The sequence below is a fragment of the Salvelinus alpinus genome, chromosome 1 (assembly GCF_045679555.1).
Source record: "Salvelinus alpinus chromosome 1, SLU_Salpinus.1, whole genome shotgun sequence".
Classification (NCBI taxonomy): Eukaryota; Metazoa; Chordata; class Actinopteri; order Salmoniformes; family Salmonidae; genus Salvelinus; species Salvelinus alpinus.
In genome coordinates, this window is record NC_092086.1 from 82,601,462 (window position 1) to 82,627,183 (window position 25,722).

At 43.7% G+C, this 25,722-nt stretch overlaps 2 protein-coding genes and 1 long non-coding RNA gene across 4 annotated transcripts in view; 1 reads left to right on the forward strand and 2 right to left on the reverse strand.

Annotated features, from left to right (window-relative positions):
- Positions 1-1,077: 1,077 nt before the first annotated feature.
- LOC139531773 (mitochondrial fission factor homolog B-like) lies at positions 1,078-14,379 on the forward strand. 2 transcript variants are annotated; one of them, XM_071328599.1, is made up of 7 exons: positions 1,078-1,288; positions 2,317-2,456; positions 4,611-4,702; positions 5,482-5,670; positions 7,658-7,732; positions 7,875-7,947; positions 12,965-14,379. In XM_071328599.1, exons 1-7 carry the CDS (start codon positions 1,078-1,080, stop codon positions 13,094-13,096), a joined length of 912 nt encoding a protein of 303 aa, XP_071184700.1. In that variant the 3' UTR covers positions 13,097-14,379. The 2 variants fall into 2 exon arrangements, with proteins under 2 accessions (XP_071184700.1, XP_071184708.1); XM_071328607.1 differs by lacking the exon at positions 5,482-5,670.
- Positions 1,191-13,046, reverse strand: LOC139531782 (uncharacterized). Its single transcript, XR_011666428.1, has 3 exons — positions 12,932-13,046; positions 7,848-7,966; positions 1,191-1,317 (listed from the first exon to the last, which is right to left on the reverse strand). It is a non-coding gene; the product is annotated as an uncharacterized lncRNA (long non-coding RNA).
- Positions 14,380-15,190: 811 nt separating the features above from the next.
- Positions 15,191-25,722, reverse strand: part of LOC139531766 (angiomotin-like) — a 56,149-nt gene continuing 45,617 nt past the window's right edge. The window contains 5 exon segments of the mRNA XM_071328585.1: positions 15,191-19,495; positions 20,139-20,387; positions 21,016-21,251; positions 21,580-21,908; positions 25,441-25,590. Of these exon segments, the coding sequence (XP_071184686.1) occupies positions 19,380-19,495; positions 20,139-20,387; positions 21,016-21,251; positions 21,580-21,908; positions 25,441-25,590 (1,080 nt within the window). The 3' untranslated portion in view covers positions 15,191-19,379.

Here is a 25,722-nt window from a genome sequence, read left to right on the forward strand (position 1 = left end):
AACTAACTACAACAATTGTCTTCAGCCATAGCTATCCAGTAGTGTTTCATACCTAGCCACCTAACTTTAGTCTGATTAATCAGGTTGTAACGTTAATACACAATTAATTGGTATGTACAGCCTGAAACTAACGCCTGCAAAATCGTGTAAATGTTCCTTACAAGCCAGAATGTTGAATGCAATTACATTTGAACTTACCGGTACTCTATCAGGACAAACTATCCTTAAGGAATGTATTGTTTACCAGACTTTTTAGAGAGTAGTTCGGTAACGTTATATGGTTATGTTAAGCACCGAGGTAAAATTAGTTTTATACTGGATGTTCAGTTTTTAATCTTGTCAATATGCCTAACTATTGAACCAAGCGTGCCATGACAACGCAAATGGTAAGCTATTCTCTAAATCGGGAGGGTGGAGAACAATCAACACTTTTTGTGTGTGAATTTCAAAAACAAATATTCAGATTTATATCTACACAAAAATCTGCAATTCCCAAAAGTGTGGATTGTTCTCTGTACTCTACCCTGATTCAGAACCATTTTCATTGTCATGGCATTCTTGGTTCCATAGAGCAGTTGAAGACAAACTGCACAGACAACCGGTATAGTAAGTTTAAATGTAATTTAATTAAACATTCTGTCTTGTAAGGAAAATGTACATGATTTTCAGGCATTACTTCAAGGCTGTATATACCAATTAATTGTGTATACAGCCTAATTAATCAGACAACTAGCTACCTAGGTACGCAGTTCTCACATTAATTGAATTGAGTTGCCTGCCATCTGCAATGATTTGACAGGCCCCTAGCCAATTAAACTCAAAGATTTATGATGGAGTTGGGCGGCGACCATTGTGGGCGGACTGGATTTAAGCACCCAAAGAATAACACAGGATAGTTCCAGCTAATCCACACTGCATGAAAATGAACCTACTAACATTTGACTAATCCTGTTGCCTATTCAGCTAACTACATCCAAGTATAGTCTTACAGGGGTAGTATAGGCTTGTCAAAGATGCACTGTGACTTCAGAAGTTGTAACACATTTTGATCTTAAAACAGCAGCTGCCAGTGCTACCATGGCCTCTTCGGAGTTCCGGGGTGACGTTTCCCAGGTGCGTGGCGGCCGTGACCCCATCTTCTCTGAGGCCATCAACCAGAAGATGCGTGTCCCCGACCGGCTGAGAGTGGGGCCAGGCATGGGACAGAGATGGGAAGAGGAGAGGCAGGAGTGTGCTGACTGTCCCGCTTCTTACAGCATGCACATCCCAGACAGGCTGTCTCTCACAGGTGGGGACATGGTTGGTCTGGGGGTAGGCCTATTGATAAAGACAAAACAGGAGGCATTTATATGGCTTAAGTTCAAATCAAAATCTAATTTTATTTGTCACATGCGCCAAATACAGCAGGTGTAGACCTTAAAGTGAAATGTTTACTTACAAGCCCTTAACCAACAATGTAGTTTTAAGAAAAAGTGTTAAGTAAAAAATAGATATAAAAGTAACAAGTAATTAAAATAACAGTAGCGAGGCTATATACAGGAGGTACTGGTACAGAGTCAATGTGTGGGGGCACCGGTTGGTTGAGGTAATATGTACATGTAGTTAGTTAGTGACTATGCATAGATAATAAACAGAGTAGCAGCAGTGTAAGGGGGGGGGGCTATGCAATGCAAATTGTCTGGGTAGCCATTTGATTAGCTGTTCAGGAGTCTTATGGCTTGTTAAGATGCCTTTTGGACCTAGACTTGGAGCTCCGGTACCGCTTGCCGTGCGGTAGCAGAGAGAGCCGTCTGACTAGGGTGGCTGGAGTCTTTTACAATTTTTAGGGCCTTCCTCTGACACCGCCTGGTATAGAGGTCCTGGATGGCAGGAAGCTTGGCCCCAGTGATGTACTGGGCCGTACGCACTACCCTCTGTCGTGTGGTCGGAGGCTGAGCAGTTGCCATACCAGACATTGATGCAACCAGTCAGGATGCTCTCGATGGTGCAGCTGTATAACTTTGAGGCTCTGAGGACCCATGCCAAATCTTTTGTCTCCTGAGGGGGAATAGGATTTGTTGTGCACTCTTCACAACTGTCTTGGTGTGTTTGGACCATGATAGTTTGTTGGTGATGTGCACACCAAGGAACTTGAAGTAGAGTTGCGATAGAACGAAGACGGGTCAGAAGAAAAACTCCTTTAGACACTTAACAATGCTGGTCCAAAATGCTCTGTTTTCTTTTTTTCTTCCGGATTTGAGTCGGAGCAATAATGGGATCTGTGTGTGAGTCCCTATCTTATCTCAGTGTTCTTATATCTTTTTGACTTACTAATAGATGCCCCGGACATGAGCCCCCATCCACTGTTCACATCATCCAAGCAAGGCGCAGCCCTCCCCCTGGGGCCTGCATGGGAGGCACAGCAGCACAGTGCCTGGAACAGAGAAAGAGACCCCTACATGAGGGAACCAGTGCAGGTATGTGAGTGTGGAGACTGGACCTTTTCTTTGGGAATGAGTTGTCTGACAATAATTGGATAAGTATAGTGTCATGCCATTGCTCTGAGTGTTATTCTTTAAAGTGTTCAGAGTCGTGCTTAGGGAGAGCATTTGAGGAGATGGAGTTAGCAAATGATTCAATATGCAGGTACCACCTGGATTGAAACATTCCCATCAGCTTCCATCTGGCCCTACCCTCACCATTGAACTCAGGGATGGCCAACTTTGATGGGGGTGGGGGCCACCAAAAAGATCTGGACTCAACGCGGGGGGGGGGCGCAGTGGCTCGCGGTTCTGCATACCTATATCTATACCTAAACATTAAGTCATCCGGCACTAGCCATTTGGTGTGCCTAAGCAAAATTCAAAGTTTTAGTTAATTTCATGCAATTGTACACATTTTGCCATAGGGTGGAGAGAAATGTTTGCCTGAGAATGACTAACACAATCCAGGGGGGCCCCGGTTGGTATTTCGACCATGATTACTACAAGTTTAGTTGGCCTCAAGACTAACTTAATCTAAAACATTTTGCTGACATAAGAGAAAAACTGCTGATGCACAACCACTTTTCTAAATTGCACCTTGTGTATTCTGTTCTTTTACCTGACGAAGTCCCCCTCCCCCAAAATAGATTTTCAGGGATGCAAACTAGTCACCTTTTCGGGGAAATTCGCAGTTTTGAATCCAAAATAGGTGACCTACGTGATTCGTGTAGAATCGTGCAACTGGAATTTGGAAAGTTTGAGGTGAGGGAGAAAATGTGGTGGAACAAGTATTGTTAAGTATCTTGCTACAGTAGCTGGATAGAATTCTCCGTTAGCTAGCCAGAGAAATGTTGAGCAACATTAGCCAACTTAACTGATCAAGTATGATTGAATTTATGGAGTGAAAATTAGCTGGCTAATAACAGACAGCTAACGTTAGCTAGCTAACGTTACAACATCAGATGAGCTAACGTTAATAACCGAACCATTCGCTATAGTATTAACTGGTATGACTCCTTGTCGTTCCTCAAGTTATAACGCGTTAGTTGCTTACTGGACCCTGGCAATCTGTGTGAAATGTTAACAAACTGTTTTCAAATCAAATTCTATTAGTCACATGCGCCGAATACAACAGCAACCTTACAGTGACACGCTTACTTACGAGCCCCTAACCGACAAAGCAGTAAAAAAAAAAGAAGATAATAAGTAATTAAAGTAACAAGTAATTAAAGAGCAGCAGTAAAATAACAATAGCGAGACTATATACAGGGGGGTACCGGTACAGAGTCAATGTGTGGGGGCACCGGTTAGTTGAGGTAATATGTACATGTAGGTAGAGTTATTAAAGTGACTATGCATGGTTAACAGAGTAGGCAGGTCTTAGTGCCAGCCTCTGACTGTGGTGGTATGTAAACAGCTACGAAAAATACAGATAAACTCTTAAGGCAGGTAGTGTGGTCTACAGTTTATCATGAGATACTCTACCTCAGGCTCGAGACTTCCTTAGATATCGTGCACCAGCTGTTATTGACAAAAATACATAGTCCGCTGCCCCTTGTCTTACCAGACGCCGCTGTTCTATCCTGCCGGTGCAGCGTATAACCCTCCAGCTGTATGTTGATAGTGTCGTCATTCAGTCACGTCCATGAAGCATAAGATATTACAGTTTTGAATGTCCCGATAGTAGTTTAATCTTCCGTGTAGGTCATCTATTTTATTGTCCAAAGATTGCACGTTTGCTAGCAGAATGGAAGGAAGTGGGGGTTTATTCAATAGCCTACGAATTCCCTCTACAGTATGTGGTTAATTTTCAGAATTAGAGAATTAGGTAAAACTGAGGCGTGGCTTGTTAAACAAGTGAATTCAGTGATCAAGTGTAGCTGGAGCTGGGCCTGGCTTAAGCTGGAAGCCACTATAGAGTTGAAAGGAACACCATACACCCTCCCTCTTTTTCAATACAGTGGATAAAAAGGGGTATGCCAGGTGTACTTTGCATGTTTCAGTGCAAAAAAAGTGTCACCTTTTTGGGCACTCACAAGTTTGCATCCCTGGATTTGGAAATTGATCCGCAGGCCTACCAAAGGGGGCCACCAGTTGCCCATCTCTTCCTTATCGAACTCATGTTACTCTTTCTCTCTTCTGTGACAGAGTCCACTGCGTAGGTCCTACAGTGACCAGGCTTTTGGCAGGAGCAACCCTGGCACCCCCACCTGCAAACAGACACCACACACCCCTATCTCGTAAGTACAAGACACATTGGATTAAACACTTCTTAACTCCTTTTAAATGTCACCATAGAGATCCATCTTTTTCCTTGGACCAGACTGAATGGCTTACTACATTTACATTTGTCATTTAGTAGAAGCTATTGTCCAGACTGACTTACAGGAGCATTTAGGGTTAAGTGCCTTGCTCAAGGGCACATCGACAGATTTTTCACCTCGTTGGCTCGGGGATTCGAACCAGCGGCCCTCCGGTTACTGGCCCAACGCTCTTAACCGCTAGGCTACCTGCCTCTCTGCGTGCTCCTCTGCCCAGTGAAGGGGTTACATGTACAACACTTCCTCAGAAGTGGAGAAAAAAAGCTCAAAAACACATTACAAAAAGCTCCCAAAACACATGGTACTTAATGTTTTCAGAACACCAACAATTTTTGTTGGTTTTCATCACCTTGTGGACGAGACAACTCGGCCATATGTAACCAGACTTCATCAAAATTCTTTCAACGGAACATTTCAGAAAGACAAAGGGAAAGTTGCATTGTTGGCTTGGGACACTACATTCTACTGACTGCGCTGCCTCAGGCCCCATGCAGCGTTGTCCTCCCATTCTTCACCTGTGTTTTCAGCAGAGGGAGACACATTGGTTTCTCTGATCTCTAGCCTCTCCTTACATGTAGGTTATACTCGAGGCAACATGAAGTTGTGGCGTTGTCACTATGCTTGGTAAGTGTTGTTCCCTTCTGTCTGTCCTGTCTTTTGTGGTGACCCAACCCACCCCTCACTCGTGCCTGTTGTAGTTGCGGCGGTGCAGGATGCCCCCCTCAGCGCTCCTCTACTGCAGCTGCTGCAGACACCCTGCCCATGCCCCTGGGGCTCCCTGCCACCCTACCCAGCCTCCTGTCCCCACAGACCATGCTGCAGGCTGCCAAGGAACTGGGCCAGCAGGCCTCACAGTGCCTTCTGCAGACTGTCACTCAGAAATACAGGTTAGGGGATAGCGGCTAATCCTACCTTCTCCGACCTGAGTGACCCCTGCCTACCCAAACCGAAATCTTAACAAATGGCACCTAACCTCCTTCCATTTCTTCCTTGCTTGCTTGGGCTTGCATTTATGTTCTTACAGTACTAGTTCTCACTTTCTTTGCAAAGCTTTTGCTTCGATAAAGGATTCATTCTTGACTACAGGATCACTTCCTTTACTCACAACTTAGGTTGAAATCATACTATTTTTATTTGACCTTTATTTAACTAGGCAAGTCAATTAAGAACAAATTATTATTTACAATGACGGCCTAGTGGGTTAACTGCCTTGTTCAGGGGCAGAATGACAGATGTTTACCTTGTCAGCTTTGGGATTCGATCTAGCAACCTTTCAGTTACTGGCCCACGCTCTAACCACTAGGCTACCCGCCGCCCCAAGTATACCATGAAATGCTTGCTTATGAGCCCTTCCCAACGATGCAGAGTAAAAAATAACAAAATAAGGTATTTGAGGTAGATATGTACATAAAGACAGGGTAAAGTGACTAGGAATCATGATAGACAATAATAAGAGTAAAATGGTGTATGTATATACAGTACCAGTCAAAAGTTGACACCTACAAGGGTTTTAATTTATTTTCTACATTGTAGAATAATAGTAAAGACATCAAAACTATGAAATAACACATGGAATCATGTAGTAACCAAAAGTGTAACATATATTTTAATTTGTTTAACATTCCATATGTGCTATTTCATAGTTTGTCTTCACTATTATTCTACAATGTAGAAATAAAGAAACCCTGGAATGAGTAGGTGTCAACTTTTGACTGGTACTGTATATAGTGTATACACTGAGTGTACAAAACATTAAGAACATCATCCTAATATTGAGTTGCACCCCCCTCCCCTTTTTCCCTCAGAACAGCCTCAATTTGTCAGGATATGGACTCTACAAGGTGTCAAGCGTTTCACAGGGATACTGGCCCATGTTGACTCCAATGCTTCCCACAGTTGTGTCAAGTTGGCTGAATGTCCTTTGGGTGGTGGACCATTCTTGATACACACAGGAAACTGTTGAGTGTGAAAAACCCAGCAGCGTTGCAGTTCTTCACACAAACCGGTGCCCCTGGCACCTACTACCATACCCTGTTCAAAGGGTATTTTTGTCTTGCCCATTCACGCTCTGAATGGCACACATACACAATCCATCTCAAGGCTTAACAATCCTTCTTTAACCTGTCTCCTCCCCTTCATCTGCACTGATTGAAGTGGATTTAACAAGTGACATCAATATGGGATCATAGCTTTCACCTGGTCAATCTGTGTCATGGAAAGAGTCTGACTAGGGTGGCTGGAGTCTGACAATATTTCAGACCTTCTTCTTACACTGCCTGATATTAGAGGTCCTGGAAGGCAGGGAGCTCTGCCCCAGTGATGTACAGGGCCGTCCGCACCACCCTCTGTAGCGCTTTGTGGTCGAGGGCGGTGCATTTGCCATAGCAAGCGGTGATGCAGCCAGTCAAGGTGCTCTCGAGGGTCCAGCTATAGCACTTGTTGAGAATCCAAGGGCCCATGCCTATTCTTATCAGCCACCTGAGGGTGAAGAGACTCTGTTGTGCCCACTTCATTAATATGCGGGTGTGTGTGGACCATGTTAAGTCCTTAGTGATGAACTGTCCCGTCCCTCTGCACTCTAAACTCTGCTTGCTGCTTCTCCCTGCTTTGCTCTTGCTTCGGGTAGAAGTTGCCAGTAGGCACACATCTTGGATCAGCCCATTGTACCCTAATCCTAACCTTAGCCTTTACAGGCAACAATGGAAAACTGATCTTAGATCAGTATCCATGTGACAACTTCATCTTGCTTTGTGCTGTCTTTTGTTGCACACTTCTGGTTGTTTTTCCTCATGCTGGATCCTTCCCTGTTGTTCTTCGATCTGCCTTCCGTTAAAAGCCCCTTTGCAGACTGTGGTCTCTCTCCCTGGTTTAAAGGTTCAGCTATCCTGAACACCCAACTACCGCTGTGGTTGAGGAGCCCCCTGTGTATGTCGAACCAGCCAGGAAAAGGTGACAAGTTCTGGCAAACCATTAAAATGTCCTATTATTGTTTTGTGGTACCAAAAACACATTTCTGAAGCCTAAAGCATTGAAGTGTGGGTGTGTGTGCACATGCACCATTTACCTTTATCCCTATTTGTGTGGTTGGCAGTGCCATGCGGGACTCTTGGATGAGCCCAGATGAGGGAAGTGCAGCTGTGGAGTTCATCGTACTTAGGAGACAGGTAAGCAGGGTAATTACCCCTATCGCGGGTGAAAAGAGACAATAATGAGCTACTTTCACATTCCATTGAACGTCTGAATGACACTGTCTGATTGACACCTGCATCTGAACTAGTCTACCTTATAGGATAATGCGAAATCAATATAATGTAAAGTTAAGGGGAAGCTATAGAAACAGCTGTGATATAGGCCTAGGCTATATGAAGATGAAATTGACAACCATTTGAAAATAGAACACATGGACTCAACCTGTCCATGGCCTGTCCATAGGTGGTTATGTTGACACTGGGCTTAAATTTTTATTTAAGAATTTTATCTAAGAGTAGTGAAAGATTAGTGGAATCTGTGTGGGTAGCTGGACAGGTAGGATGACTGACAGTGAAGGTGAACAGGTGGTCACGTGTCAGGTGACAGAAGAATGGATGAGACGGAGGCAGGAATTCCTTTAACCATAAAGTGGTATATTTACTGAGTAGTCTGTGGTGGATTCATGGACGCACAGAACTTCTCAAGCAGACGGAGTTAAGGAAGAGAAAGCAGCGAGATCAGGCGATGGCGTTTTCCTCCTTTTATGTGGATGAGATCTGTCGGTCATTGCCACCTGACCTAATTAAAGCGCTCTGGCCCAGCTGAGTAAGTGGCCATGAATTAAAGGATTATTCCACCAACTCCATGGGCCTTTTCTACAAGTAGCCTATACTCTGGCGGATATTTCACTGTCTTTTTGTCTTTCACGCATCTCGACAGGCAACTTAACTATCTCTTCCCCCTCTCTCTTAAACGAGTAGCATATAAACTCAGCAAAAAAAGAAACGTATCTTTTTCAGGACCTTGTCTTTTAAAAGATAATTAGTAAAAATCCAAATAACTTCACAGATCTTCATTGTAAAGGGTTTAAACACTGTTTCCCATGCTTGATCAATGAACTATAAACAATTATTGAACATGCACCTGTGGAACAGTCGTTAAGACACTAACAGCTTACAGACAGTAGGCAATTAAGGTCACAGTTATGAAGACTTAGGACACTAAAGACACCTTTCTACTGACTCTGAAAAACACCAAAAGAAAGATGCCCAGGGTCCCTTGCTCATCTGCATGAACGTGCCTTAGGCATGCTGCAAGGAGGCATGAGGACTGCAGATGTGGCCAGGGCAATAAATTGAAATGTCCGTACTATGAGACGCCTAAGACCGCACTACAGGGAGACAGGAAGGACAGCTCATCGTCCTCGCAGTGGCAGACCACGTGTAACAACACCTGCACAGAATCGGTACATCCGAACATCACACCTGCGGGACAGGTACAGGATGGCGGCAACAACTGCCCGAGTTACACCAGGAACGCACAATCCCTCCATCAGTGCTCAGACTGTCCTCAATAGGCTGGACTGAGGGTTGTAGGCCTGTTGTAAGGCAGGTCCTCACCAGATATCACCAGCAACAACATCGCCTATGGGTACAAACCCACCGTCGCTGGACCAGACAGGACTGTCAAAAAGTGCTCTTCATTGACGAGTTGCGGTTTTGTCTCACCGGGGGTGATGGTCGGATTCATATTTATCGAAGGAATGAGCGTTACACCGAGGCCTGTACTCTGGAGCAGGACCGATTTGGAGGTGGAGGGTCCGTCATGGTCTAGGGCGGTGTGTGACAGCATCATTGGACTGAGCTTGTTGTCATTGCAGGCAATCTCAATGCTGTGCATTACAGGGAAGACATCCTCCTCCCTCATGTGGTACCCTTCCTGCAGGCTCATCCTGACATGACCCTCCAGCATGACAATACCACCAGCCATACTGCTCGTTCTGTGCGTGATTTCCTGCAAGACAGGAATGTCAGTGTTCTGCCAGGGCTAGCGAAGAACCCGGATCTCAATCCCATTGAGCACGTCTGGGACCTGTTGGATCGGAGGGTGAGGGCTAGGGCCATTCCCCCCAGAAATGTCCAGGAACTTGCTGGTGCCTTGGTGGAAGAGTGGGGTAACATCTCACAGCAAGAACTGGCAAATCTGGTGCAGTCCATGAGGAGGAGATGCACTACAGTACTTAATGCAGCTGGTGGCCACACGAGATACTGACTGTTACTTTTGATTTTGACTCCCCCTTTGTTCAGGGACACATTACACCATGTCTGTGGAATTTGTCTCAGTTGTTGAATCTTGTTATGTTCATGCAGGTATTTACACATGTTAAGTTTGCTGAAAATAAATGCAGTTAACAGTGAGAGAACGTTTGTTTTTTATATATCTACATCAGTCAAGTTTGGACACCTACTCATTTTTACTATTTTCTACATTGTAGAATAATAGTGAAAACATCAATTCTATGGAATCATGTATAAGCAAAAAAAGTGTTAAACAAATCAAAATATATTCAGCCTCAGAAATTGCAGCACAAATAAATGCTTCAGAGTTCAAGTAGCAGACACATCTCAACATCAACTGTTCAGAGGAGACTGCGTGAAATCAGGCCTTCATGGTCAAATTGCTGCAAAGAAACCACTACTAAAGGACTTGCTTGGGCCAAGAACACGAGCAGTGGAAATCTGTCCTTTTGGTCTGATGAGTACAAATGTGACATTTTTGGTTCTAACCGCCGTGTCTTTGTGAGACGCAGAGTAGGTGAAGGGATGATCTCGTGTGGTTCCCACCGTGAAGCATGGAGGAGGAGGTGTGATGGTGCTTTGCTGGTGACACTGACTTATTTAGAATTCAAGGCACACTTAACCAGCATGGCTACCGCAGCATTCTGCAGCGATACGCCATCCCATCTGGTTTGCACTTAGTGGGACTATCATTTGTTTTTCAACAGCTGTTTGACCAAGAGTGAGTGATGGACTACTGCATCAGATGACCTGGCCTCCAGTCACCCGACCTCAACCCAATTGAGATGGTTTGGGATGAGTAGGACCGCAGAGTGAAGGAAAAGCAGGTGCTCAGCATATGTGGGTGGGAACTCCTTCAAGGCTGTTGGAAAAGCATTCCAGGTGAAGCTGGTTCAGAGAATGCCAAGTGTGCAAAGCTGTCATCAAGGCAAAGGGTGGCTATTTCAAGAATCTCAAATATAAAATATATTTTGAACAACACTTTTTTGGGGGGTTACTACGTTATTGCATAGTTTGTCTTCACTATTATTCTACAATGTAGAAAATAGTGAAAATAAAGAAAAACCCTTGCATGAGTCCAAACTTTTGACTGGTACTGTTTGAGTTACAGTTCATATAAGGAAATGAGTCAATTGAAATAAAATCATTAGTCCCTTTCACATGACTGGGAATACAGTTATGCATCTGTTGGTCAAAGATACCTTAAAAAAAAGGTAGTGGGGAGAATCAGAAAACCAGTCAGTATCTGGTGTGACCATTTGCCTCATGCAGCATGACACATCTCCTTTGCATAGAGTTGATCATACTGTTGATTGTGGAATGTTGTCCCAGTCCTCTTCAATGGCTGTGCGAAGTTGCTGGATTTTGGCGGGAACTGGAACATGCGATTGTACACATCGATCCAGAGCATCCCAAACATGCTCAATGGGTGACATGTCTGAGTATACAGGCCATGGAAGAACTGGGACATTTTAAGCTTCCTAGAAGTGTGTGCAGATCCTTGCGACATGGGGCCGTGCATTATCATGCTGAAACATGAGGTGATAGCGGGAGATTTAACGGCACGACAATGAGCCTCAGGATCTCGTCACGGTATCTATGTGCATTGAAATTGCCATCGATAAAATGCAATTGTAAATTGACCGTAACTTGTGCCTGCCCATACCATAACCGCACTGCCGACATGGGTCCATCTGCTCATAATGTAGACGTCAGCAGACCGCTTGTCCGCAAGACGCCATACATGTGGCCTGCGGTTGTGAGGCTGGTAGGACATACTTGCAAATTCTCTAAAATAACGGAGGCGGCTTATGATTGAGAAATGGCCATTTTAATTATCTGGCAAAAGCTCTGATGGACATTCCTGCAGTCAGCATGCCAATTGCACACTCCCTCAACTTGAGCCATCTGTGGCATTGTGTTCTTTGACAAAACTGAGCATTTTCGTGGCCTTTTGTTCCCAGCACAAGGTGCACCTGTGTAATGATCATGCCGTTTAATCAGTTTATTGATATGCCACACCTGTCAGGTGGATGGATTATCTTGGCAAATGAGAAATGCTCACTAACAGGGATGTACACATTTGCACAAATTCTGAGATTAAGCTTTTTATGAGTATGGAACATTTCTGGGATCTTTTTCAGCTCATGAAACATGGGACCAACACATGTTGTGTTTACATTTCTGTTCAGTGTAGTTTGAAACTTTTGAGCAATTTAAAAAAGCATCAATCAATCCTCTTGCTTGCTGAATTTCAATAAAATAGGTCAGTGTTGGCAATGAACTGGCGGCGAAGTTTGAATGGCAAAAGTGACATGTAGCTCTGGTGTAATGTAATCACAAAGGCTAAATTAATACATTTCTGCACTGATGCATTGTAAAAAAATAAAACGGGCAGAAATGTATTTATTCATTCACACAACAAACTCAGACCTGTCAGTGGCAGGCTACCCTGTATTTTGTCTTATAAAAAATATTCTGGCAATGTATCCAGTCAAAATGTAGTAGGCTAGAAATTACATTAAATGTTTATATAGGCCTATATTACTTCATGACAGTATCTTATGGTGCTGGTAAGACGTTAGAGGACTTGGTGAGTGACATCAGCATCTTTAGGCTTAATTTAGGCCTGAATCTCTCGCGATAAGCCTGTTTACTGTTCGTGCGGCCTTATGCTTTTGTTCCATCAATGCCATTATGACAGTGTAGCCTGTGTTCAACCAGTAGATGGAGCCATAACTTCAATATTTTCTTCTGTCCATTGAGTTACTAATGTTATGGATACTTGTATGTTGCATTTCTGTAAGATGTCCTTTCTACTGAGGCCATCTTTACACTACGACAAATGTTGTGTATAAACAAAAATAAATCAGTCACTTACAGTATAACAGATCAGCTCCTTTCTCGTGTCCAGGTGGTGAAGATGAGTCGTCGTCTGGTGGGTCTGGAGAAGCAGAACGCTGAACGCAGACAGACTGAGCTGGTGCTCTTCTCCCTGCTCCTTTCTGCCTGCCTGCTCAACGGATGGCTCTGGATACGCAGATAACAGACACACGTCACTCAAACAGCCCGCTCATCTGCTCCAACCAGCTACTTTGCTCAACTCTGCATTACACATCCACTCAGCTGGGTAGTTTGTCAGTGCACTTATTCTTACACACATGTTGGTGTTAGATGTTGAGCAAGTATAAATCGCAATGGCCCATCTCCTTTCTTTCAATGCCAGGGCCCAGATTCACTAAACACTTCTTACGAAAAATACGTTCACAAGATATTTTAAGTGTAATTCCTCAATATCTTCTTACAAATCTTCATTTCTTGGCAACTTCTCACAATGGCAATCATGTTAGCATATTTCTTACTGCGATTACTGTTCTAAAACATGTTATTGGGTTTAAAATTATCAATACTGAAACTTTCAGATGAAGTTTGTGTGAATTAAACTGCTTTCATGAGCTTAAGACAAGGGTTTAGCTAACTTGGAATTAAGAACCAAATTTCTTCTTAAGGAGAAATAGAGCAAGAAAATGTCCAATAACCTTTTGAGGAATAACAACTTTATTCAAGTCTATAGTTAAGGTCTAGTGAATCTGGGCCCAGGAGAGGAAGCTATTTTGGTAACTGTTAAGGTAGGGCCTTAGGATGATAAAATGAAGGTGTTGAGCATTAGTGGTGTGCATAGGTCACATATGGACTAAGTTGATTGTCAAGGTGGATGCTGGCAAATTTCAACATTATCAGGGATTGATCCATGTCATGTTTGCCTAAAGGATTGGCCATCTCTGTGACTTGAACAGCTAGTGCTTACCACGGTTGGAGGTGGTGGTAGGGAATGATAGTGTTACTGCGGAGGCTTCTATATTGTTGTCGTTGAGATGGATAATCAGATTTACGTCATTGGTCTGTCAAAACACAGCTTGTGTAAACTTAACATTTCAATCTAGTTGGTAACCACTGGTGGTGGAATGCCATGAGTCAGTTGGTAACTGGTCCAAAGTATCTAGTATACTATTATGGTATGATTTACTTGGAACTCTTCAGACTTAGAGAAGCCTAAATTGTAATCTGTTTCAGACAGTACATGGGTAATAAGGTCCTTCTGTAAGGCCTCTATTTAATTGAGACATGTCTGCGTTTGAATGCCTGCAACATGAAGTGCTTTGAAGTTGGCTGCCTCAGTGGCTTTGATCTTTTCCAGACCAGTTTATACTATGAAATGATATGTTTCTCAGAAGTCGAATGTAAATTGAACACTAATTTATTACATGGGGTTTCTTTTTCCATTTTTGAAGTTGTACTGGGTTTACAATAAATGAAATGTTGAGTGAGGTTTGTTTTGTCCGTTGGGTCTTTCACCTGCTTGAACCTTGTCTGGGGCCGTATTCATTACCTCGATTCTGTTGCAAACGGAACAGAAGTGTTTTTTTCCATTGGAAAACCTCCGTTTGGAGTAAACATGCGTACCCTAACAGCAATGGTTTGACATTTGAGTCCTTATTTCTAACATCGATAGTGCCTACACTTTCTAGCGCCGTTTTTAACTTTAACACAGTAGGGATAATAAGGGAGTAGTTTGACACACGAGCAACTGCTCACACCGCTGAAACATCTGGGTGGTATTCATTATGCAGATTCTGATGCATGGAATTTGTCAGGTGTGGTTTCATTGCATTCAATGGCAACAAGCTGCTTGTGGATTTGACAGCTCTAATGCGTTCCACCAAGACACTGTATTTCAATCTGATTGAATCTAGCCCTTAGATATCGAAGAAGTCAACTAGTCTAGTTCCACTGCATGTTTTCATTGTTCCTCTAATCAGTGACTGATTTAGAACTAGGACAACAGGTGGGTACAATTATCAGGTAGAACAGAAAACTAGCAGGGCGGTGGGAAGCTCTTCATGGAGGGTGTGACGTAAGCAAATACATTGAAAAGTCACCTTGTCCTAGAGACATTTCCAGGGTTATCGAAACGTCACACCAGGGTAAGCCTACAGGGAACACAGCCCTTAAGTGTTTCTAACATCCCCTATGGGGAAAAATGAATGGAACCGTTTGACTGCTAGGTTTTATAACTCATACTGTGGTACTCTATACCAAAAAAATACGTGTACATTATAAAAGAGCAAAATGCACAGAACAAAGTCGCATTGTATATTTATTTAACAAAAAAAAAAAAAATACTAAACCAAGTAAACTCACTATCTGAAACGTTTGGAAAGTCGTCAGGAGTGCATGAAATATATATTTTTTGTAAAAACCAGATGGTTGATTAGAAATACAATTTAATTAAACATGAATGGCGATTGTACAGTAATGACATTGTCAAGCAACGTCTATTTTACAGACTTTGAAAGGCACAAATACTAGAAGACCTTGCATTTAAAAAAAAAAAAGTAACATTCATTACTACCAGAGAATCCGGTAAACTCACCAATTCTCTGCTCTTGATTGACCAAAAACATTAATACATAGTTTGATTATAATTATTCCCATCACCACACTGATAAGGCAGGTCTACAGGCTCACTTTGACTTAAACATGTAAATGCTGAGCACTCAACATGAGAGAACTTGCGAAATCATCTGTTTGACAGTAATGGGTACAGAACATTTTTCTGCTCAGAACACCTTATGAAATTTGAAGCAAGACCCATGGACTGGCATTCGGGTGGGACCGCAAAGAGTTGCATATTGTGCTATATGCTATCAGTACAGATTTTAAGGGGAACACCTTTGCTTTAAGAGTTGAATTAATTGATGTATAAATGACATTTTCTGAAGCTTCAGGTGCAGGCTGGTACAGTACTTGATAATCGGGACTTTGACATGTCTATATGATTGTTAGTAACACAGTGAAAAAACATTTGATGCTCTCCCAATAAATGGAACATTAAATCCATTGGCCTTTTGAAAATGTAACCATTGAAAAGTGTCATTTTACAAACAGTAAAACAGCAAGTGCAACTGATAGCCATCCAAATGAGCCTTAGCACGAAGCATAAAATATTAAGTGTTCAACCCCATAGTCCCCACCCAAGGTTCAGTCTCCAATCCCAGGGTCCATTGTCTATCCTGGACAAACAAATTGACACTACAAGGGGAGAAATTGCCCCCTGTGCTGGACATTTTTAATTTCTTAACACTAATTGTGCTTTTTATTTCATTATAAAACTGACATACTGTACACTATATATACAAAATGATATGGACACCCCTTCAAATCAGTGGATTCGGCTATTTTAGCCACACCGGTTGCTGACAGGTGTATGAAATTGAGCACACAGCCATGCAATCTCCATAGACAAACATTGGCAGTAGAATTGTCTGACTGAAGAGCTCAGTGACTTTCAACGTGGCACCGTCATAGGATGCCACCTTTCCAACAAGTCAGTTTGTCAAATTTCTGCCCTTTTAGAGCTTCCCCGGTCAACTGTAAGTGCTGTTATTGTTAAGTGGAAATGTCTAGGAACAACAACGGCTCAGCCGCGAAGTGGTAGGCCACACAAGCTCACAGAACAGAGCTGCCAAGTGCTGAAGCGTGTAAAAAATAGTCTGTCCTTGGTTGTAACAACACTCACCACCGAGTTACAAACTGCCTCTGGATGCAATGTCAGCACAAGCACTGTTCATTGGGAGCTTCATGAAATGGGTTTCCATGGCCAAGCAGCCGCACACAAGCCTAAGATCACTATGCTCAATGCTAAGCAACGGCTAGAGTGGTGTATAGCTCGCCGCCATTGGACTCTGGAGCAATGGAAACGTGTTTTCTGGAGTGATGAATCACGCTTCACCATCTGGCAGTCGAACGAATCTGGGTTTGGCGGATGCAAGGAGAACGCTACCTGTGCCAATTGTAAAGTTTGGTGGAGGAGGAATAATGGTCTGGGGTTGTTTTTCCATGGTTCGGGCTAGCCCCCTTAGTTCCAGTGAAGGGAATTCTTAACGCTACAGCATACAATGACATTCTGTGATTCCAACTTTGTGGCAACAGTTTGGGGAAGGATCTTTCCTGTTTCAGCAAGACAATGCCCCCGTGCACAAAGTGAGGTCCATACAGAAATGGTTTGTCGAAATCGGTGTGGAAGAACTTGACTGGCCTGCACAGAGCCCTGACCTCAACTCCATGGAATGCCAACTGCGAGCCAGACCTAATCGCCCAACATCAGTGCCCGACCTTACTAATGCTCTTGTGGCTGAATGGAAGCAAGTCCCCCCAGCAATGTTCCAAAATCTAGTGGAAAGCCTTCCCAGAAGAGTGGAGGCTGTTATAGCAGCAAAGGGGGGACCAACTCCATATTAATGCCCATGATTTTGGAATGAGATGTTCAACAAGCAGGTGTCCACATACTTTTGGTGATGTAGTGTACTTCTTTCAAACACTGGCCTAACTGCATCAGCCAGGTTGGAGAAATGTAGATACGAGGAGACAGTTTGTTTGAGCAGGTGAAGTAAAATTTTGTTCAGAGATATTATTGACCTCAGTGTTGTTTTGTTTTTTAAATGTCCACTTAACCAATTGACATTAAAGACAATAGTGGGGTCAGGCCAGGAGACTGGCTGGTGGAGTGTTTCTTTGGTCCCACATTTTTGGCTTTGGATTATAAATTCTCACCTAGATTGTTATGTAGGTGGATATTTCAGTCACTGTTAGATGTGATATCTATGATACAGACAAGGATCATAGATAGGATCATTATCACATCAAGCACCAGACAAACTCATTCTGTTACCTTTGGTCAAAAGAAAGGGACACGTGCGGTTGTGAAACTGACTTGGATTTCAACTGCTAACATCACCCCCATAGGCTGCGTTTAACCAGGCAGCCCAATTCCTATCTTTTGCCCAATTATTGGAAAAAGATCAGAATTGGGCTTCCTTTGTAAATGGAGCCATATAGTTTCATAAATACAATGTCAATCGGTGTAGAAAGACAGTTGATTGTTACCAGATTGTCTGATCATTGCATAAATTAGTAGTTAAAATCCTAATGGACTATTTCAGGCCTAATATCATTTGAAGCAAGTCTGGGCAAAATACCCTTTCAAACCCAGCATGACTGGATTGAAGGACACTTAACAAGTATTGTGGAGAACCTTAACTGATGCATAGGCACATTGGTGAACACCAAACCTCTTCTACTGCTGCACTTCGAAAGAGACAGACCCCATCCAGTGGGGTCACAAAGGCAGCACATTGGACCACAGTAGAAATGTGTGAGTCTCGCTCCCCCAAGTTTTCCACTGTGACATGGGGGGCCGGTCCCCCAATACTTTAAACAGTGCATTGTGGTCCTTGGCTGGCAGTGCCATGTAACCGAATGGCTTCTAAAAACCTATTCCATTCAGTTCAGTTAAATGATACACATGCCATACATACAGTATCTAAATACAGTATTTACAGGTTAAAGTAATGTTTTGTAGTTTACAATATCACTGATTACCCAAGTGCCACGTCTAACATTGGTGAATAATGTACTGTTTACTACACATAAATAGATGACCTATGTCAGACTTAACGTAAAAATATATATTTTTAAACACACTCATGAAAAAAGTAAGTAGTGCAATAGATGCAACGTATGGTAGCCAATACATTTGATCCAAGGGAGCTAGTTAACCAATAGATGCAACGTATGGTAGCCAATACATTTGATCCAAGGGGGCTAGTTAACCAATAGATGCAACGTATGGTAGCCAATACATTTGATCCAAGGGAGCTAGTTAACCAATAGATGCAACGTATGGTAGCCAATACATTTGATCCAAGGGGGCTAGTTAACCAATAGATGCAATGGTAGCCAATACATTTGATCCAAGGGGGCTAGTTAACCAATAGATGCAATGGTAGCCAATACATTTGATCCAAGGGGGCTAATTAACCAATAGATGCAACGTATGGTAGCCGATACATTTGATCCAAGGGGGCTAGTTAACCAATAGATGCAACGTATGGTAGCCAATACATTTGATCCAAGGGGGCTAGTTAACCAATAGATGCAACGTATGGTAGCCAATACATTTGATCCAAGGGGGCTAGTTAACCAATAGCCTCCAGCAACACTGTTCAAGAGAGTTCACTGATCATTCTGATGACACTAAAACCTCCCGAATCACAAACCGTACAAAGTATTGTTCATTAAAGCACATCTAAAAAAGTGATGTATTTGAACACACCCTCGGTCACCCGACAACTAGTTAAACACCAAACGTTGAAAAAAGGAATCCTCCACCTATTTTGAAAGTGTGTGTCTGTGAATGTGTGTGTATTGATTGTGCACAAACACATATTGTCCTCCTGTCCTGTGACCTATAGAGGCCATGGTTCAGTTCAGATGAGAATCTCCACCATGTCGTTGTCCTCCTGTTGAGGGGCTGATGTGGCCTGGGGGTGGGACTGCGCCAGGACACGCCTCTCCAGGGTACTGCTGTGGAACACTGGCACATCTACAGAAACACCGGGAGAAGGTTGGTCAACTGATCAAAGGGAACGTCTACCCCCAAAACAAAGATTCGGCCTATTCCCCAAACCCCATCTAATGCACTACTTTTGACCAGAGCCACATAAGTAGTGCACTATAAAGGGAATAGGCTATTTGCCTTAAAGAAAACAATATCCTGCACATTATATTTGAATAGGCGATTTGACCCCATATTGCCCATCCAGAGCATCTGACCCACTCCCTCTTAACCTCTCCCCCCAGCTACTGCTTGGTTGAAACAAATGTGTGGTTCCTGGATTATTTCTTGAATTAGTCTTGTACCACTTTAAAAACAGATTTTAAACAAAAGGCCATTTGCGTTTGGTTAGATCATTTTCCTAGAAACGATTCAGTTCAGCCTGAAGTGACGTTTGCCATTCTGCTATGTTAGCACTCCACATTGCAGAAGCATCCTGGTTGGTCATGTCTAGACTAATTGAAAGTTTATATTTCTCAAATTGCAGGCAGTGAACACTCTAAAATCCTTCATATTAACTGGGTCTGGAAAAACTCTGGACCCTAGTTAAAAGCATATAATTAGGACCTGTGGTCAGGACAAACTGCTGGCCCTACTTGTGTCCACGGTGGATTGCACTGTCCTACTGTACCTGCGATGCGGTCAGGTATGTAGACGGGGCTGGGGCTGGAGAGGCGGTTGGGCAGGGTCATGCTCTGCAGGGCTGGGGTGCTGGGCTTGCTGCTAGCCTCCTGGCTCTGGCCCTTGTCTGTCTGGGTGCAGCTGTCCCTGCTGCCTGTCTTAGAGTGGCCTGCTGTCAGGGGAAGGACCGGGGAGGGAGATGACGAGATGGACTCTGTCCTCAGAGAATCGGTACGGTACTCTGGACCCAACAGAACTCCTGAGGGGAGGGAACAGAGAAGACCCGTTAGGCATGTGGTGGTGCTGGGTTACCCATGACAAGTTGTTTATTGATTCACATGGAAGCAAGTTGAAGTAAGATAAAATAGTCGATAGTAACAGACAGTACATTCAGCAGGATTCAAATCAGCCTGTACCAGCAAGCACAGCACCATTGATAATATTAAACTTCCCACCCTCCATCACCAGCAGACTATTACTCAGCCTGATGATTCAATGTTACTATTGAACTCTAAGTTACATTACAAACCCACAGCTGAAGACCATTCACACCCCTTTGTCTCTCCGTCATCACGCTCTGACCCACACATCTCAGGGGCCTGTGAATCAACTTCCTGTACCCTCCCTGCCCTCTTCCTCCTAACCAGACTTCCGGCTTTTGTCCCTCTACCCTGCATCTGAAATGACACCCTTATAGTTCACTACATTTCACAAGAGGCCTAGGCCGAGTCTAGTCAAAAGTAGTGCCCTCCCTATGTCTGCAGTTCCAGTATCTAACCCACTCAATTCAAATTAATCCATCAAATATAACAAGGGAAAACTCAAATAGCCTTTATCATGTAGCACATAACACAACCAAACCCCATTAAAACCAATAGAATTCTTACCCAGGCTGCCCTTCCAGCTGCTGTCCTTGCGCTCTTCTGTGATGGGGGAGCTGCTGAGGCCCAAGCTGTGTGAGAGCAGGCCCGAGCCGCCCGTGTTGGCGATGGACATCAGAGACTTGGAGGGTCGCATGGTGGCCGCGGCGTCCCGGTCCTTGTTGGGATCCTTCCTGGAACGCTGGTGGAGCACTTTGATCATGGCATCCTTCTCTATGATTTGGGCGTGCAGGTTCTTGATCCTGTGGGATGGGACATGAGTATAGTTCTTAAAATAAAAGTACAACATCCTGCAAAGTGCAGACTGCATTAATATTTGAATGTTATTGTGTTCTTTATGATCAGTGAGAACAATGGGAGTTAGACTGGATTTGACTTGGGTCACGGTTGCACTGAAGTTCTAGGATAAGTGGTTGTGTTAGGCTGTTAAGGATCGTATCTGTATAGTGCACTGTACAGAACATGATTATTATATGATATTGATAGGTTTAATGCCTCTCCAGACATTTTAAAGATCAGTTGATCTGAATAGACCTGTGCAGGATGTGTCTCTAACACACAACTATCTACCTGCTTTCCATGTCTAGACAGCGGCGGTTGGCCAGCAGGATCTCCTCCTCCTCCTTCTGGATACGAGCCTCCACTGACAGCTGCTGCTCATAGCTGCTGCTGGCGGAGTGGCTTATCACTGACGACGACGTGTCCCTCTGGGTGGCGACGGAGGCGGCGGCGTCTAAGGCAAACTGCCTCATGACGCTCTCCTCCAGGTACTTCTGCTCCCACTTGGTCATGTCTGCCTCCAGGGCCAGGATCCTCTCCTCCTTCTCCCTCAGATGCTCCATCAGAGCCGTGGCGTTGTACTCCTGACCACTGCTGCTGCTCTGGGAGCCACCTTGTCTCTGGATGGGTGGAGGGGAGGAGAGGCAGGGAGACAATGGGGGTGGAAGGTGTGGCCGTCAGTGAACATAATTGTTCAAGAGCTCGACCGCCATACAAGTGAGCAATCAAGTCACATTCACATTTGTATTACCAACACACACAATTTCTGCCTATATCATGGCCTATGGCAACACTGGCTGGTAGAGAGGCAAGGCTCCAAGTATGTCTGTAGTCTCTGTGGACCAGACAATCTGTCTGCTCCCAAAGGCTCTAATGGAATATACAGTACCAGTCAAACATTTGGACACACCTAGTCATTCAAGGGTTTTTGACTGGTACTGTACGTCGCTCTCTTCCTCTCTCCTACTTCTCTCCCTTCCCCTCCGGTGTTCTGTCATCTACAACCTTTCCCCCACATTCTCCGCATCCTTGAGGACCTGGCTGCGCTCTAGTAATGAGAAAACATTATGTGGTGCCCCGCTCGGCTCTGCTCAGACACACAGAAAGAGAGAATGGAATTTAAGGAAGAGATCATCTCTGTTGGGACTGGGAGAGAGAGAGCCTGGAATTCTGGGTCAGGTCGCCCCGCTGACGCTGAATGCAGCTGAGATGCTGCACCGTCTCATAGGCAGGTTAGTATTTTTCATCATGAATCTATTTCTGGAGGCCGTTCTGTAGAGTGGTCACTAGCTGGCACAGCCACAAAGTCATAACATCTGATTTAAAGCTAACTCTAACCACACTGCTAACCCTAATACTTAACACTAACCTTAAATTAAGACCAAAAAGCAAATTTTTCTTTACAATATAGACAATTTTGACTTTGCAGCTGGCCTAAGGGGAAATCGCTCAGTTCTACCTCCACCCCCCCCCTCGAGTGTACGTCTGTTTTTTTTGTCCTAGCACTACACAGCTGATTCAAATAACCAACTCATCATCAAGCTTTGATAATTTGAATCAGCTGTGTAGTGCTACAGCAAAACTAAAACTTTGCCCCAGGACCGACTTTGGGAAACCCTGCTCTAGAGAGGTTCGAAAGGACGTTTCTTTTGAAGTGTCTGTCCTATCTGAGAGAAATAAGAATGATCAGGAAACTTTTTTTTGACACATATTTAACCCCTTTTTTTAAGCTACTAAACTACTTCCATATACAGTGGGGAGAACAAGTATTTGATAACCTGAAAAATCGCCAGTGTTTCCTACTTACAAAGCATGTAGAGGTCTGTAATTTTTATCATAGGTACACTTCAACTGTGAGAGACAGAATCTAAAACAGAAAAACACATTGTATGATTTTTAAGTAATTAATTTGCATTTTATTGCATGACATAAGTATTTGATGACCTACCAACCAGTAAGAAATCCGGCTCTCACAAACCTGTTAGTTTTTCTTTAAGAAGCCCTCCTGTTCTCCACTCATTACCTGTATTAACTGCACCTGTTTGAACTCGTTACCTGTATAAAAGACACCTGTCCACACACTCAATCAAACAAAGACTCCAACCTCTCCACAATGGCCAAGACCAGGGAGCTGTGTAAGGACATCAGGGATAAAATTGTAGACCTGCACAAGGCTGGGATGGGCTACAGGACAATAGGCAAGCAGCTTGGTGAGAAGGCAACAACTGTTGGCGCAATTATTAGAAAATGTAAGAAGTTCAAGATGACGGTCAATCACCCTCGGTCTGGGGCTCCATGCAAGATCTCACCTCGTGGGGCATCAATGATCATGAGGAAGGTGAGGGATCAGCCCAGAACTACATGGCAGGACCTGGTCAATGACCTGAAGAGAGCTGGGACCACAGTCTCAAAGAAAACCATTAGTAACACACTACGCCATCATGGATTAAAATCCTGCAGCGCACGCAAGGTCCCCCTGCTCAAGCCAGCGCATGTCCAGGCCCGTCTGAAGTTTGCCAATGACCATCTGGATGATTCAGAGGAGGAATGGGAGAAGGTCATGTGGTCTGATGAGACAAAAATAGAGCTTTTTGGTCTAAACTCCACTTGCCGTGTTTGGAGGAAGAAGAAGGATGAGTACAACCCCAAGAACACCATCAACGGTGAAGCATGGAGGTGGAAACATCATTCTTTGGGGATGCTTTTCTGCAAAGGGGACAGGACTACTGCACCGTATTGAGGGGAGGATGGATGGGGCCATGTATTGTGAGATCTTGGCCAACAACCTCCTTCCCTCAGTAAGAGCATTGAAGATGGGTCGTGGCTGGGTCTTCCAGCATGACAATGACCCAAAACACACAGCCAGGGCAACCAAGGAGTGGCTCCGTAAGAAGCATCAAGGTCCTGGAGTGGCCTAGCCAGTCTCCAGACCTGAACCCAATAGAAAATCTTTGGAGGGAGCTGAAAGTCCGTATTGCCCAGCGACAGCCCTGAAACCTGAAGGATCTGGAGAAGGTCTGTATGGAGGAGTGGGCCAAAATCCCTGCTGCAGGGTGTGCAAACCTGGTCAAGAACTACAGGAAACGTATGATCTCTGTAATTGCAAACAAAGGTTTCTGTACCAAATATTAAGTTCTGCTTTTCTGATGTATCAAATACTTATGTCATGCAATAAAATGCAAATTAATTACTTAAAAATTATACAATGTGATTTTCTGGATTTTTGTTTTAGATTCCGTCTCTCACAGTTGAAGTGTACCTATGATAAAAAATTACAGACCTCTACATGCTCTACATGCTCTCCCCACTGTATATAATATAAGTCAAAACTTGGACACACCCTACTCATTCAAGGGTTTTTCTTTATTTTTACTATTTTCTACACTGTAGAATAACAGTGAAGACATCAACACTGAAATAACACATATTGGAATCTCGTAGTAACCAAAAACAAGTGTTAAACAAATCAAAATATATTTTTTATATTTGAGATTCTTCAAAGTAGACACCCTTTGCTTTGCACACTCTTGGCATTCTCTCAACCAGCTTCATGAGATAGTCAGTCACCTGGAAGGCATTTCAATTAACAGGTGTGCCTTGCTAAAAGTACATTTGTGGAATTTCTTAATGCGTTTGAGCCAATCAGTTGTGTTGTGACAAGGTATGGGTGGTATACGGAAGATAGCCCTATTTGGTACACGTGTTATTTGATCATTTTGATGTCTTCACTATTATTCTACAATGTAGATTATTATATTTAAATATATTAAAATGTTAAAAATAAAGAAAAACCCTTGAATGAGTAGGTGTGTCCAAACCGTTAACTGGTACTGTACATCCATTCATTTTTTAAACTGGTCCCAGGCTGCCTTCAGGGCGTTCTGGAGCAAAACAACCCACATGAACGTGTTGGTGAGAGGCTCACCTTAGAGGGGTCATATTAGTATGTAGCCCAAACTGTTCGGACGCTACAGACGTTTTCGTGAGATGTTGTGGATTGAGGCAGACCATGCAAAACAAAATTATATTTCTATCTGACGGATTTTGCTGTGTATTTTTTTTTAATGCAAATTCGATTTTCACGGGGCCCCCGGGAATTCACTCAAGTAGGTTAACACACCATGTGTGTCTGAGTGTGTGTGCTTCTCTCACCTGCTGCATGCGCAGTGACTCCAGCTCCCGCTCCAGCCGTGTGCGTAAGCGGTGCTCCAGCTGCTCTCTCTTCTCACAGGCAGCCTGGAGCTGGGCTAGGGCCTGCTGCATGCGCTCCACCTTCTCCACATATACCTGCTTCTTCTTCAGCTGCAGCCAGGGAGACAAAACATACACACCGGATGTGGTCAGGGCACAGACAGGAAGTAGACAGGAAGTGGGGGGTTTGCATTCCATTCCAGAAACCTGCTCCTCCCTTTAACCGACTTGTTGGTGAAAGCA